General features: G+C 38.6%; 1 protein-coding gene across 1 annotated transcript in view; it reads right to left on the bottom strand.

Annotated features, from left to right (window-relative positions):
- Positions 1 to 14567, bottom strand: part of cfap58 (cilia and flagella associated protein 58) — a 155902-nt gene that overhangs the window by 24770 nt on the left and 116565 nt on the right. The window contains exon 17 of the mRNA XM_052127420.1: positions 8609 to 8742. Coding sequence (XP_051983380.1) covers positions 8609 to 8742 — 134 coding nt within the window. The remainder of the gene's footprint in view (positions 1 to 8608; positions 8743 to 14567) is intronic.

Consider the following 14567-nt stretch of genomic DNA (forward strand, 5'->3'; position numbering starts at 1 on the left):
ATCTATCCATTGACTCATTTTGACCCATCTAAATCTATTCACTGATGTTGCTATAATTGGTACTTTAGACCATTAAAGATTTTCTGCCCATTAAGAACTTAGTCAAGGTGGGCTGCAACATGTGCTAATCAGAAAGGTTAAATAAGCTAGACAAGCAGATTTCCATTCCCTTGATGCAGTGTGCTCTTTCTTTATGCATGACCGTTCCTCTCATCTACTGTCTTTTTCAGAAAACTCAACAAACACCTCCTTTTCCAGTTTGAGGGAATGTTCATGTGAAAATGGGGTCTAAGGCCTGCAACATATTTTATGCAAGTACACGTATGCAGATTGCTACCATGCTTAATGCGCGGTTTTGAGTCTGCAGTAACAAACCTCAGTACTCAAGGGGATGATAAAGTTACCTTAAAAAGTGTGAAAGTAAATGTATTTATTTAGATTAGAGAACTAACAGACAAGCAATTTATAAAATTGTTTTAAATAAATCTATCAAAATTGTATTTTATATATATATATATATATATATATATATATATGGGTAGTTATAAAACATACAACATAGTCATGCACATTACCTTTGAAAAGTAAAGGATGCTGTTATAACAATGTAAATAAAAACACAGATGTTCACATATGCATGCTTAGCAGACACACTACCACTAGACCAATGGAACCAATGAAAAGAGATCAATCATTTTATCAATATAATATTTTCATGAATAAATGTAATTTAAGCTTATCGGCCAATAATTGAGACATTGCAGCCTATGATGCTTTAATTTTGCAAATAAAATAATTCCACTTGCGATTAACTGCTCTGACAAAAGTAATTGCCAGTTCCCATTCAAACCAATGTCCCACGTTAACATAGGCAATCATGCTACACTGTGAAGCCCCATGATCCATTGTGGCATTCATTGGCTAGGCATCAACCAATAAAACGACATCACTGCCCCGTCCCCATCCTTCAACGACCTCTGGTCTTATTCTCTCTCGCATCAGGATTTTACAAGCGCACACGTTAGTTTTGCTAAAAACATTTAGCAAAAGTAATTGCAAAAGTCAAGGCAGGAACATTTTAAGCTGAAGTGCCAGATTTGAGAGGTTGTAAGTGCACACTATTTTCCACTATAGTGCCCCTTGTGGCAACATTGAGAAAGCAACACGTATTTGTGATGAGTTATGAATTGCGTTTTGACACATTTTGAGAGTGTAGTATGCTGGAGTATGTTTCAGCCTTAAAACTTTTGTTTTTAACAAAGTTTTTAAAGAAATCGTTCAAGCACAAATGAAAAACTTGTTATTATTTACTTATACTCATATTGTTCCAACCCCAGAGGTTGTTATTTTTTCTATTGAATATAAAAGGAGAATTTTAAAGAATCTTCTCACAGCTCTTTTCCATACAATGACAATTCATAGTGACCACTTCTGTCAAGCTCAAAAATGGACATAAAACACCAGAATAGCAACATAAATAGTTCATACGACTTGTGCGCTATATTTCAAGTTTCCTGATGCCATACGATAGCTTGTGAGAAACAGAGTGAAAAACAGACCAACATTTAAATTTCTCTCAATTCTCATTCTCCATTTCACATATTAAAAACGAAATGTCATGTTCAGTTACAACTGACACACAAACCAATGGCATGATAGACGTGGCATGATATGCCTTCAGGCATTGTAAATGGGTCAATTATCCTTCATCTAAAATTAATTAAGGGAATTGAATTTGGTCTTGAAAGCATTCATGCAGTCATTAAATATTATGAGGAAAATGACATTGACATTCAGAAGCTAACACAGCTACCATATGGCTTCTGAAGACTTGAAATATAGTGCATAGACTAATTTATTGTGTTTTCTTCTTCTTTTTTTCTTTTTTTTTTGCCCTTTCAGGAGCTTGACATCCCGTAGTCACTATGAACTGTCATTGTATGGAAAAGAGATCTATGAATATTCTTTAAACAACAACAACAACATCAACAAAAGAAGCATATGGAATTGGAATCACATGAGTAAATGATTGATTGATTGATTGTTGGGTGAACTATTCCTTCCACAAAAACAAATTTAAAATCAATAAGTCAGTCAATAATCACTGTTTCATTTATCCAAGATTCAGTTACGAATCAAGGTGCTAGTTGTTCATTTCAGAGTCATTTCAATTCAGCTCCTTCGTCTTAAATAGACTGCAAATCTCTAAGCTCTTTCCTTAAATGTCTCTATCCTTTTGCTAAATGCCTTTATCCCTCAGTTGGTGTGTGGAAAACAAGACGTTCTCCATTACTCAGTCATGAGCGACCTGTTTTACTTGGTGTGAAAATGCAGGTAAGGGATTTGTGTAGAATTAATCCATTGGTCTGAGCTCACAAAATGTCAGAGAAAAAAAAAGGAAATCAATATACTGCCCATCAGCCAGGCTTAAGAGCAATGTTTATACGAACAGCCAGGAGAATTCAAAACATCAAGACTACTGGAAGAGGAAGAGATACCTGCGGTATGCCAGGTCAAAGGGTTTCATGTCTGAAATGTTTAATTACTCCACAGATTTTTGCCTTGGACTGCCGATTATGCATTTTTCTCTTCTTTTTTTTTTTACTGTCAAACATGACAAAAATACTAATGAAGAAAGGGACTTTCGCAGTGTAGCCTACTTGGTAAATATTGTTGGTCAATTTAATGAGCACATCTGGTGTTTTTGATTTACAACTTGCATATTAAACATTTAGCACTGAGATGAAATTAAAATACTGACAGCATTTTATTGACTTATGAATGCTATATCTGCTTAATATTACAAATACAAACAATTCTCCAGGATAGCGAAAGACTCATATGAAGAAATCTTATGGCATGTTACCAGGTTTGGGGAGGAACGGAATACATGTAATGGGATTACGTATTTCAAATACAAAATATATGTAACTGTATTCCACTACAGTTACAATTTAAATAATTGGAAATTAGAATACAGTTACATTCAAAAAGTATTTTGATTACTGAAGAGATTACTTTGCATTTTATTGTCATTTGTTTCATTTAATATTTAGGCCTTTCAGATGGACAACATTTATACATATAAATGATGCGATCCAAATTGCATTTGAACAGCGGTGAAACACTTTCTTATGATGTGTTACATTCATATCAGCAGACAGAGAAGTAAGTTTGAAGTAAATCTGGAGCAGAAGAAATAGAAATAGACCTTGTGTAAATTTTCAGCTTTACGTTAAGCTAAAATGCTGTTTACGTTAAGCTAAAATGCCCCCTTGTCTACAATTCTTATGTTTTTCGTCTCAGACATCATCTGCCTAATTGTCTATGATAGACAAACACTTTTGGATATTGGTTCTCTAATCACACCGAAAACTGGACCTCAGTGCCGACCCGCTGTTTTCTATCACGACAGCCACCCGGCCAACCGGCCACAGAAGCCTAGCCAGAAAAGGGGAAGGAGAACTGGTGTCCTTGCAAGACTATGATGCCATGCAAATCGACCCCCACTACCCAGCATTCTACTGGAAAACGTTCAGTATCTAGACAATATGCTCTGCGAGCTGAGAGTGCAGATCTCTTTCCAAGAGAGAAGAGGGACTGCTGCATTATCTGCCTTACAGAAACCTGGCTATCTGCAGAAGTTCTAGACTCAACCATCGAACCTGTGGGGTTTTCCGTGCACCGAGCGGACAGAGTGAAAGACCTCTAAGGTGGCGTATGTTTTATGATCAACAAATCCTGGTGCAATCACAGGAACGTACATTCTATCAAGTCTTTCTACTCTCCTGATCTGGAATTCCTCATGCTTCTGTGTTGGCCATTCTGGCTACCGAAGGAATTCACAGCTGTCATTATCAAAGCTGTGTACATCCCTCCACAGGCCGACACAGACCGGGCACTCAAGGAATTGTGTGGGAGTATAATTAAGCAGGAAACTGTGCACCCTGAAGCTGCATTCATTGTGACATAGGACTTTAGCAAAGCCAACTTCAGGCCAATCACACTGAAATACTTCCAACACATTAGATGCAACACATGAGGGGACCAGGTTTTGGACCATTTGGACCATCGAGGTGTAAACAGATACTATAAAATTTTTCATCAGAAAGATGAAAATATTAGGGACATTTTCAACCTTTCCCTCTCCCTGCCTATGGTCCCTACATGCTTTAAAACCATCGTGCCTGTATCAAAGCAATCCAAAATCACTTGCGTAAATGACTGGTTGCTTTGACTCCCATCATCAGCAAATGCTTTGAGAGGCTAATCAGAGATTACATCTGTTCTGCGCTGCCTGCCTCACTGGACCCACTGCTCTCTCCCACCTTCTCCCAAAAGAACACCTATGTGAGAATGCTGCTTTTGGACTACAGCTCAGCATTCAATACCATTGTGCCCTCCAAGTTTGACCTGAAACTCCAGGCTCTGGGCTTAAACAGCTCCCTGTGCAGCTGGATCCTGGACTTCATGTCAGGCAGACACCAGGTGGTCAGAATGGACAGTAACATCTCTTCCCCACTGACCCTCAATACTGCTGCTCCACAGGGCTGTGTTATCAGCCCCCTAATGTATTCCCTGTACCCACACAACACAGCTCCAATGTAATTGTGAAATTTGCATATGACACAACGGTGATGGAGCTGATCACCGACAATGATGAGACAGACTACAGAGAGGGGATGTGCACCCCGAAACACTGGTTCCAGGAGAATCACCTCTCTCTCAATGTCAAAAAGGCCAAGGAGCTTGTGGTGGACTTCAGAAGACAGTACAGATAGCACAACCCTATCACCATCGATGGGACACCAGTGGAGCAGGTCAACAGCTTTAAATTCCTCTGTGTTCATATCACCTCACATGGCTTGTTCACATTAAGGCAGTGGTAAAGAAGGCTCATCAGCACCTCTTCTTCCTCAGGTGACTGAGGAAGTTCAGTATGAGCAACAACATCCTCAGATCGTTCTACATGTGCACTGTGGAGACCATTCTAACTGGCTGCATCATGCCTGGTACGGAAATTGCTACGCCCTCAACCGCAAAACACTGCAGAGGTTGGTGCAAACTGCCCAACACGTCCTTGGAGGTGAGCTTCCCTCTCTCCAGGACATCCACACCAGGCGGTGTATGAGGGAAGCTCGGAGGATCATCAGAAAATCTAGCTCGCTGCTACCTTCAGGCAGATGGTATCGCATCATCAGTTCCCGCACCAGCAGGCTGCGGGACAGCTTCTATCTGCAGGCCATCAGACTGCTGAACTCAAACTAATAACAAAACCACTGCATAACCCAATCCTATCTTCCGGTGCATTGTACTTTATAAGTTATCAGTTACAGTGGTCTCTGACTGATCATGTTACGCAGTACTATATGTCTTGTGTACTGCCCGCACAGGCATACACTCAGCATTGTACACTGCACTATCATCACTACTCTGTGTCCCTTAGCACTCCATTTGCACAAATGTATACTGTATTGCTCGTCCAGCACATGATTACCCTATCACGGTTGTTATTAAGGATAGTTTTATGCACACTATATATGTCATTATTCTATATATTCAGTATATTTTATATATTCATATTTATAAATAAGTCATTGTGCACTGTACATTGTATATTATCCATACATTAGCACTGTGTCTAAGTGTATATCGGTGTATATTGTATATGTAAATATTGTTCATACTTTATATGCATCTATTGTGTATTTTGTGGTCTGATATTTGTCCACACTGCATAGTTGGTGAGCATCCACTCAAGATTTTTACATCTGTACACTCGTGGATATGGTGTTGTGACAATAAAGGAATTGAATTTGATTTGATTTAAATAAACAGAAACATTTATACTTGAGAAAATATGTTTCCAAAAGTGTACTTACTGTAAGTACACTAACAAACAATTTCAAATTCTTTGCTACTGTATACAGTATGTTAATTAATTTGATTATTAACGTAATAGTTAAAATTAAGTTTCATCAAAGATGATGGATGTTGTTTAATTTTTCTCTCATTAAGTCACCACAAAAACGCATACATGCATTCTCCTAAAACACCCACTGAGCAGTCACCATGTAAGAAATCTGTCCAGCTTGAACACAGTGTGACGTTTTGTGAAGTGACAGGAAGTAGAGAAAATGTGCTATTGGATACTGGCCAATCAGATCCAAGCAATCTGTGTCAGTTGCCATTGGTGTGCCAACCTCTAACAGAAGAGTGATGTGTCCTCTTAACTTGTTCAGGTGTAACATAAGCCCCTTTCACGCAGAGATCCCGGAATTAATCCCGGGAAAAGTAATTCCAGCAACAGTCCTGGGACTGAAAAATGTATACATTCACACTGCAAGAGCGTTCCTGTAATATGTGCTTGCATTCACACACATCTTGGAACAATTGTAAAGACCAAAGTGACATCACAATGTGATGTATTATGTAAAGCATCTTGAGTTTACTGATAGCTGTGTTTGTTCCTTTGAGAAGCTGGCTCTTTCACATCTCTTTAAGTCACCTAAAAGCTATATTGAGTCATTTAAAAAACTGGTAAAAGTGTATTTGGTTGTGTTTCTTTTGTAAGGGGTCTTTAGCCTACATTCATCTTCACAAATTCTATGGAATGATGTTCACGGATGTTGTAAGGGAGAGCGGGGCACAAACTAACACTTTCTGGTTTTGCATTGTGAATAATATGAGCACAGAATTAAACAGATATTTTCAGATACAATTCTCATTACTTTAAAACATTATAAAAATAATCTTATCTGGGGAAAGAAAATAATTAAATAATACTATACATTTATAAACAATATTAATATTTATTAATAAAAAATATAAAATTTTTAAATCAGCATACATTAAAATAAATATAACAAATACTACAATCATTTTAACCCTTTTAAAAAAATTTTTTAGCATTTTTGGGCTACCTCCTGCAATTTGTCACACTCAAATTTAAAAGTTTACCATTCACACATACTGTGTACTAATTGGTCTAATTTTTCAGATGTAAAGTTTTTGGCTAATTGGGGCTTACAGCAGCAATGATCAGCGCATAAAAGAGAAGTTTGTATTTGATGTCACTTTATGATTCTTTTGGAAATCTATTGATCTGTGGTAAAATGAGAGCTTTCATTTGATATATTACTTGTCCATTTAAGTGCTATGTGAAACACTTTTATATTCATATTTATATTTCTAAAACATCACCTCAAAATGGCATTTATTTGCAATGAGGATTTTGACAAATAATGTTTTTAGAACTTATTTTGTTATTTTATGTAACATAAATGCAAAATGAACGGTGTTCTATGAAAATTCTGATTCTAAGCTTTCAAATGATACCACGTATGCCTGAATTATGTATCCAGGGACTTTAACATTTTAAGAGAAACTTATTTCGTGATATAGCGTCCCCCTATGAACCAATCGGCAGGGGGGTTAACAAATAATTTTTCACAGAACTGTGAAAAATAATTTTTCACAGAACTGTGAATCCTTGTCGTTCATGGAAAGGGAAGGTTGTGACTAAGTCGAAATAATCATGTCTTTGTGAGGCAGACACAACTGTGTTGTATGTGTGTGTTTGTAAAAATGAGTGTGTAGTGAGCTAAATTGTGATGAATGCGAGTAGTTGTGATGAGTGTGGGTTTGTGGGATTGTGTGTATGTGGGTAACATTAGTGGTTAGCAGACTGGATAAATACAAATCAATCTCCAAAAAAAACACACTCTTCCAACCAAGTGCAGAAAATAAGGCTTTAAACAACAGTTTAATCAACACACATGCTTTTCAAAGCCCACACGATTAGTCATAATTTCATTAGATCGAAGGCCAATAGCAGAAGAACTTGGCAGGTTTTTACTAATCAGAATTTTCTCAGAGTAACACAGACTGGCTTTACAGCACTATAATTTTCTGTGTCATGATTTAATCCGAAGAACATACTGAGAGAAATATCTTCAATTCACTGGCTCAGTGATTTCTCTCCAACTCTAAATGCCTTTTTCTTTTTTCCCCCCTCTGACCATTATTTGAGGTATCATTTTTGGCCGTGTCAGAGGGTGTCGTTCGCTGGCAATAGTGAAGGTCATTTTCTGTCAGGACCACAATATTTATGGATACACAGACATCACACACATACAAATACTCCAGTGCTTTCTGCTATCCTGATGGCTTTGGGTATAATGTTGCATTTTATTCTGATCTGAGACAAATAAACCTAACCGGTATCCACACAAACACACTCAAACAACCACATTTTTTTTCTTCAGTAGATGGATAGTATACCCAAAGATGAAAATTCTGTCTTCATTTACTTACCTTCATGATGTTCCAAACCCATATGACCTTTTTTTTTCTTCTGGGGAAGATGTTAGGTCAGCCACCGTTCACTTTAATTTTATGGAAGAAGGATGCAATGAAAGAGAATGGCTCTCAGTCCCATACTTTAATATTGTGTCTAACATCTACATTTGGGTTCCACTGATGAAAGAAAGTCATGCAGGTTTGGAATGAGACAACGGTGAAAAAATTATGAAAAAATATGTATTTTGGGGGGATCTATCCCTTTAAGAACTTCCAACCCTTATATATCTCTCCTATATCCGTTTACCTGTTTTCCTGGTCTCTCCGTTTCTGTGCGAGGTATTTTTTCTTGACCTCCTGAAGTTCATGGGCCAGACGCTCAATCTCATACTTGTAGTCTTCTGATTGGCTTTCATGCATGTTGAGCTCAGCTGTAAGGGCCTGTAGAGGAAATATAAGTCAAAATATAGGGCTGGATGTCAAAATATTGTTATAAAACAAATAGTTCCATTAGTATAATTTAGAATCTGATGGGACAAGCCATGCTTCAAACTGATAAATAGTTATTCTACACATGCCTGTGAGCAAACATCAGCTGGATTCATTATTAATGCACCAGGTTGCTAAATATTTGCCTGGCAAACCGTAAACAGTAATACATTTCACTCCCAAATCAAAAGAAATATTAGAAATTGTAGTTTGCATGAAGAACAGTCTATTTTTAGGATCATTCATATTTTTGCATTGTGACAATAAGTATTCATTATTTTTAGGACAATTAAGTGCACAGTCCCTCCCCAATAAATACTATCCTACTGTAATCTGAAAAAAATATCTTCTCATTACTGTAATGTGAGAAAAAAATGTAAAGTACAATTGTAAGTAGACATTATGCTACATAGTTTTTGTTGAACTGAGTTGAAATTATGCTGATTGAACATAAAGGGAAAAAAATCATTGTGTCCAGATAAGATTATTTTAATTACTGTATTAAGTTTGAAAGTATTATGGTTTATTTATTTTGCATTACAGTAAGGGATATTTGGGAAGTGAATGTGTTTATTTGTCAGGAAAATACGAGTAAAGACGCTGACTACCACCCCTGGAGTCACAAGTTCGAATCCAGGGCATGCTGAGTGACTCCAGCCAGGTCTACTTAAGCAACCAAATTGGCCCTTTTGCTAGGGAGGGTAGAGTCACATGGGGTAACCTCCTCGTGGTCGCTATAATGTGGTAAAAGGTATAAAATGCCCACTCTCATTTAGGTTGTGAGTAGAGGAGCAGAGACAAGGTCCCGGCCATTTCAGCGGCTGGTACAGCATTGTGGCAAGAGGGACACAACATCTCATTCCCTCCATCAGGGAACAGAGGTTACGACAGTAACCGAGACATTCCCCTTCTGTCACTCACTCGACGTTGTGTCGATGTAGTGACACTAGGGGTCCCTATAGAAAAATAGCACAACAGCTGAACCGTGTTACATGAACTACTGATGCATGAACTACTAGCTGCTGCGTGTGTGATAGCAGGTGCATCAGACTACACGTAACCTCCCCCAAAGCCCCAAAAGACGTCATGTAGTTCCCCACATCCCTGAGGGGGGGAAGCGACGTAACTAGCATGGGAGCAGGCCACGCCTCTATATTTTCTCTCCACCGAGTTTTAGATTCGGCTGGGGCCATCTAACGCTATTAAACACATCGGGAAAGGTGTTCTTTTCATTGCAGGGCGAGAACGCCACCACCCTGCATGCAGAGATCGTGACCCTTCTTCGCAAGGACACGATAGAGCCTGTCCTTCCAGCCGAGATGAGGAAAGGTTTCTATAGCCCTTACTTCATCGTGCCAAAGAAAGGCTGTGGGTTGCGGCCAATCTTGGACCTGCGAGTTCTGAACTGGGCTTTACACAGTCTCCTGTTCAAGATGCTGATGCAGAAACACATTTTGACATGCGTTCATCATCAAGAATGGTTTGCACCGGTAGACCTGAAGGACGTGCACTTTCAAATCTCTGTTTTAACTTGACACAGACCCTTCCTACGGCTGACTTTCGATGGCATATCAGTACAAGGTCCTCCCCTTCGGCCTGTCCGTGTCCCCTCGTATCTTCATGAAAGTTGCAGAAGCAGCTCTTGCCCCGTTAAGGGAAGTGGGCATCCACATACTCAACTACCTTGATGACTGGCTGATTCAAGAACACTCTCGCCCTGCAGAGGCTATTGCATTGATCTGGGGCAAGCATGTGATCCGACAACACAGCGACAGTAGCGTATATAAATCGGCAAGGCACCATACATTCTCCTCGCATGTTGCAACTCACCCGCCATCTTATCCTCTAGAAGTCAGCAGTGACATCCCGGGCAGCCTCAACGTCACAGAGGACATGCTGTCGCGCCATCCAATGCTCAGCGGAGAGTGGAAACTCCACCCTCAAGTGGTCCAGCTGATTTGGAGACCATACGGCAAAGCACAGGTAGACCTGTTCACTTCCCGGTAATCCTCCCACTGCCCACTCTGGTATACAATGACGGGAGCCCCCCTTGGCATGTCCGGGGGAGTGGCATGCAAATTCCACTCGCCAATCTTCATTGGCCTTTTCTCAAATATTGGAGGTGTTTGGGGATCCCAAGAGCGACCCCTTGTGTCACTAAATCGACACAACCATCAGGGAAAGGAGGTTGCAACAGTAAACGAGACGTTCTCGCTCTCGGTTTGGCGAGTGGTGAATTGTGCGTGGATGCCTCGGAGAATAGAGTAAAGCCTCCACATGCGCTATGTCTCCGCGGTAACACGCTCAACAAGCCACGTGGTAAGATGCGTGGATTGACGGTCTCAGATGTGGAGGCAACTGAGATTCGTCCTCCACCACCCGAATTGAGGTGAGTCACAACAACACCACGAGAACATTGAGCGCATTGGGAATTGGGCATTCCAAACTGGGGAGAAAAAAGGGAGAGAAAATTTTTTTAATAATATTGTCACTATGCAAAAAAAAATAAAAAAATATTATCCTAAAAACAGGCAAAATTTTCTATATGCAAAGTATAATTTCTAATTTTTTTATTTGAATTTGGAATTAAATCTGATCCGGACATTTGTTTGACAGATTAGACCAAACAGCCTACAGTTTGGTTAATTAACTATATTAGTTGGCAGACGAATATTCTTTAATGATTATTTGTATATTTTTATTGAACTTTAGTGTCTTTAATCATATTGCCATTTTATGAAAGTGATAAACAACTCGAAGGTGTATTCCAATGATTTCACCATGGTTAAGGGCTTTACAAATTTTTTTTCTTAATGAGCATTTTTATATTATTTTCCAGTAAAAATATCTTTATATCCTTTAAATGGGATGATGCGTGCCCAGACCCTAATCAGGCTAATCAAGCTGACGAGAGGGATAAAGGCCACCGGAGGTGACAGTACGGGAGAGAGAGATCTACAGGCAGCTACTCTGTATGTGTTTATGTTTGTGTGTTTTTGTTTCATTAAATATTACTTTGATGCTTCATCTGGTTCTCGCCTCCTCCTTTCCATTTTACCCTGTTACAATCTTATTTCATGAGAAATGTAACAAAATTTGTTGGGGTTTAAACTTAAAGAAATATTCCGGGTTCAATACAGTTAAGCTTAATTGACAGCATTTGTGGCACAATACTGATTAATAAAAAATGTATTATGACTTGCCCCCTTTTTTTTTTTTTTTTTTGTGAAAATCATGGTAACAGTGAGGCACTAACAATGGAAGTGAATGGGGCCAATCCGTAATAGTTCAAATATGCACTTTCAAAATTTCAAAATTAAAGCAACAAGACATTAACAATATGTGTTAACATGATTTTAGTGTGAAAATTTCTTTACCATGACAATGTAATGTCAACAAAATCTAAAACCCAAAAAGAACTGTAAAACTGACAATTAAAACAACTTAATACCTAGGATGAGATAAAATAATACCTGAGTTGTAATAGAATTAATGTAAATGATTTTATAAAATGATAAGCTTCAAATTTCTGCCTTTAAACCATCAAGAAATTGGCCCCATTCACTTCCATTGTACATGCTTCGATTCGATAAATTTGTTTTGTCTTTGAATCAAAAAAAAATAAAAAATACAGGCCCATTTATCAATTACATTCCAACTTTGCCTAGAGCTGTGCTCACCCTACAGTTTCAACCTTTGCTCTAAATGTATCATAAAGTTTCGGAAATCAAAGCAAGCTCTTATCTCTTAGAAGTGATCTATCACTGAGGATGTGTTCAGCTGAAACACATGGTCACCTAATTTCTCCCTCCGAGCAATGGAGTGATTTCCTCTGCGGCATTTCATTGATGTCTGTCTATCTTTGCACATATCAGTCAAGCTCTAATTGTCTTTCCTCCAATGTGAAGCCCAGAGCTCAGTAATCACGAGAACAGACAGAGGCAGAGAGAGAGAGATGATAAAATGCAAGAGGGATAAATTGACAGAAAGTGAGAAAGGGCAGAGGTGGAGTAATGCCATATTTCGTGCTGCAGAAGGAAACTGGTGCGTGACTGGATCATTTGGGAAGGATGGTACATGAAAGGAATTTAAAAAAAAATCAGTTATCTGGAAGTTTGTCGCTTGCTTTATCATTTTTTCATTCACAAAATTAAATCTGAATTTAATTTCACATTTCACGCTGTGATAGATTTTTCATTGTTGCCAAAGGATTGACATACTTAGGGGATGGGTATTGTAAGAAATTTAGCAATTCTGTAATGATTTCATTACAGGTTTTCTGTACTTTTTAGAAAAACATATATTTGGAAATAAGAAATGCAATTCTTATTGCATGTACTGCCCTCAGTATTCTGCTGCCAAACTATTATATGTTATATCTGATTCAAGAGAACGGATATAAAAAATCTGAGAAAATAATTACACAATTCTTATAAAAGGTGTGTTTACACAGAATTTTTGCGCTGTGTGCGTCACGCTATAGACTCAAAACAACCGGCTCATAAGAGTCATTAATTCAGGAACCACTTCAAAAGATTCAAAGAAAGATTCAAAAGATAGATTCAAAAGATATGGCTCATGACCATATTGAGAACCGCATTACAGTGGCGTGCTTCGTGTCTCTGGATATAGATTAAAAAGAACCCTTTAATAAGAGTCATTTGTTTTTGAACCACGTTACAGTGATCGCACTGTGTGCTTCGGCTATAGATTCAAAAGAACTGACTCATAAGAGTAATTTGTTAGGGAACCACACAACACTGGTCATGCCATAGATTTAAAAGAACCAGCTCATAAGTGTCATACGTTCAAGAAACAGATTACACTGGCTGCACACTTTATTTTGCACTTCAAAAAAGATTCAAAATAGCTGGCTCATAGGAGTCATTTGTTCAGAATCCATATTACACTTATCATGTGTAGATTCAAAAGGACTGGCCCCTAAGAATCATTAATTTGGCAATTGGACTACACTGCTCATATTGTAGATTCAGTAGAGGGAAAGCGCTGCAGCACACTAGGGCTTAAAGAAACAATGTTAGAGTATTGTAGTATGATGTTAAATCTGCATCGGCTGAAAAACTTGCCAAGAACCGGTAACGGAATCAAAGGTTAAAGTAAATAATTAAATTCTGGTATTTTTAAAAAGTATACCCTGCTGAAAAGACAAGCATTGCTGGTAACCAGCTTATGTTGTGTTTTGGGTGCTGGTCCCCCACCATGAGATGCTGGTGTGCTGGTGTCTCAACCAGGCTTCTAAACTATCCTAACCAGCTTCATCAGAAAGATAATGCTGATCAACCATCAGCTAGGCCAGCACCAAGCCAGCACTAGCCGGCCTAAACTAGCATAGGAATTGCAAGCTGGCAAGGTCTTAGCAGGTCTTTTTAGCATGGTAGCCAGTTTTAAATGAGAACTGTTTTTTGGTTTCTAACCCTAGACAAAACCGTTTGCCAGAAGTGGCAGATATTTGCCAAGGTTTTGCCAAATAACTCTTTGCCAATGTGGCAAACCGTGCATTGTTGTCAAAAGTTTGATGTAGGTTCGCCACTATAAGAGCTGCAAACTTCTGGCAACTATTTGTGGATTTTTTTGCCATTAGTTTCCCAGAAGTTTACACAAAACCAGTGTTATTTAATGTTAATTTCCTGAGATGGGATGCGGAGGGGGTGATTTTCTCTTTGGCTCTTTAGTGGGGCTTCTTTTCCAATGTTAATTACACTCAAGCCTGAGACCGAGCATTGTTTATTGAAAGCTTTGCCAGTGATGCCTACAGT

Source organism: Xyrauchen texanus, chromosome 5 (genome assembly GCF_025860055.1).
Source record: "Xyrauchen texanus isolate HMW12.3.18 chromosome 5, RBS_HiC_50CHRs, whole genome shotgun sequence".
NCBI lineage: Eukaryota > Metazoa > Chordata > Actinopteri > Cypriniformes > Catostomidae > Xyrauchen > Xyrauchen texanus.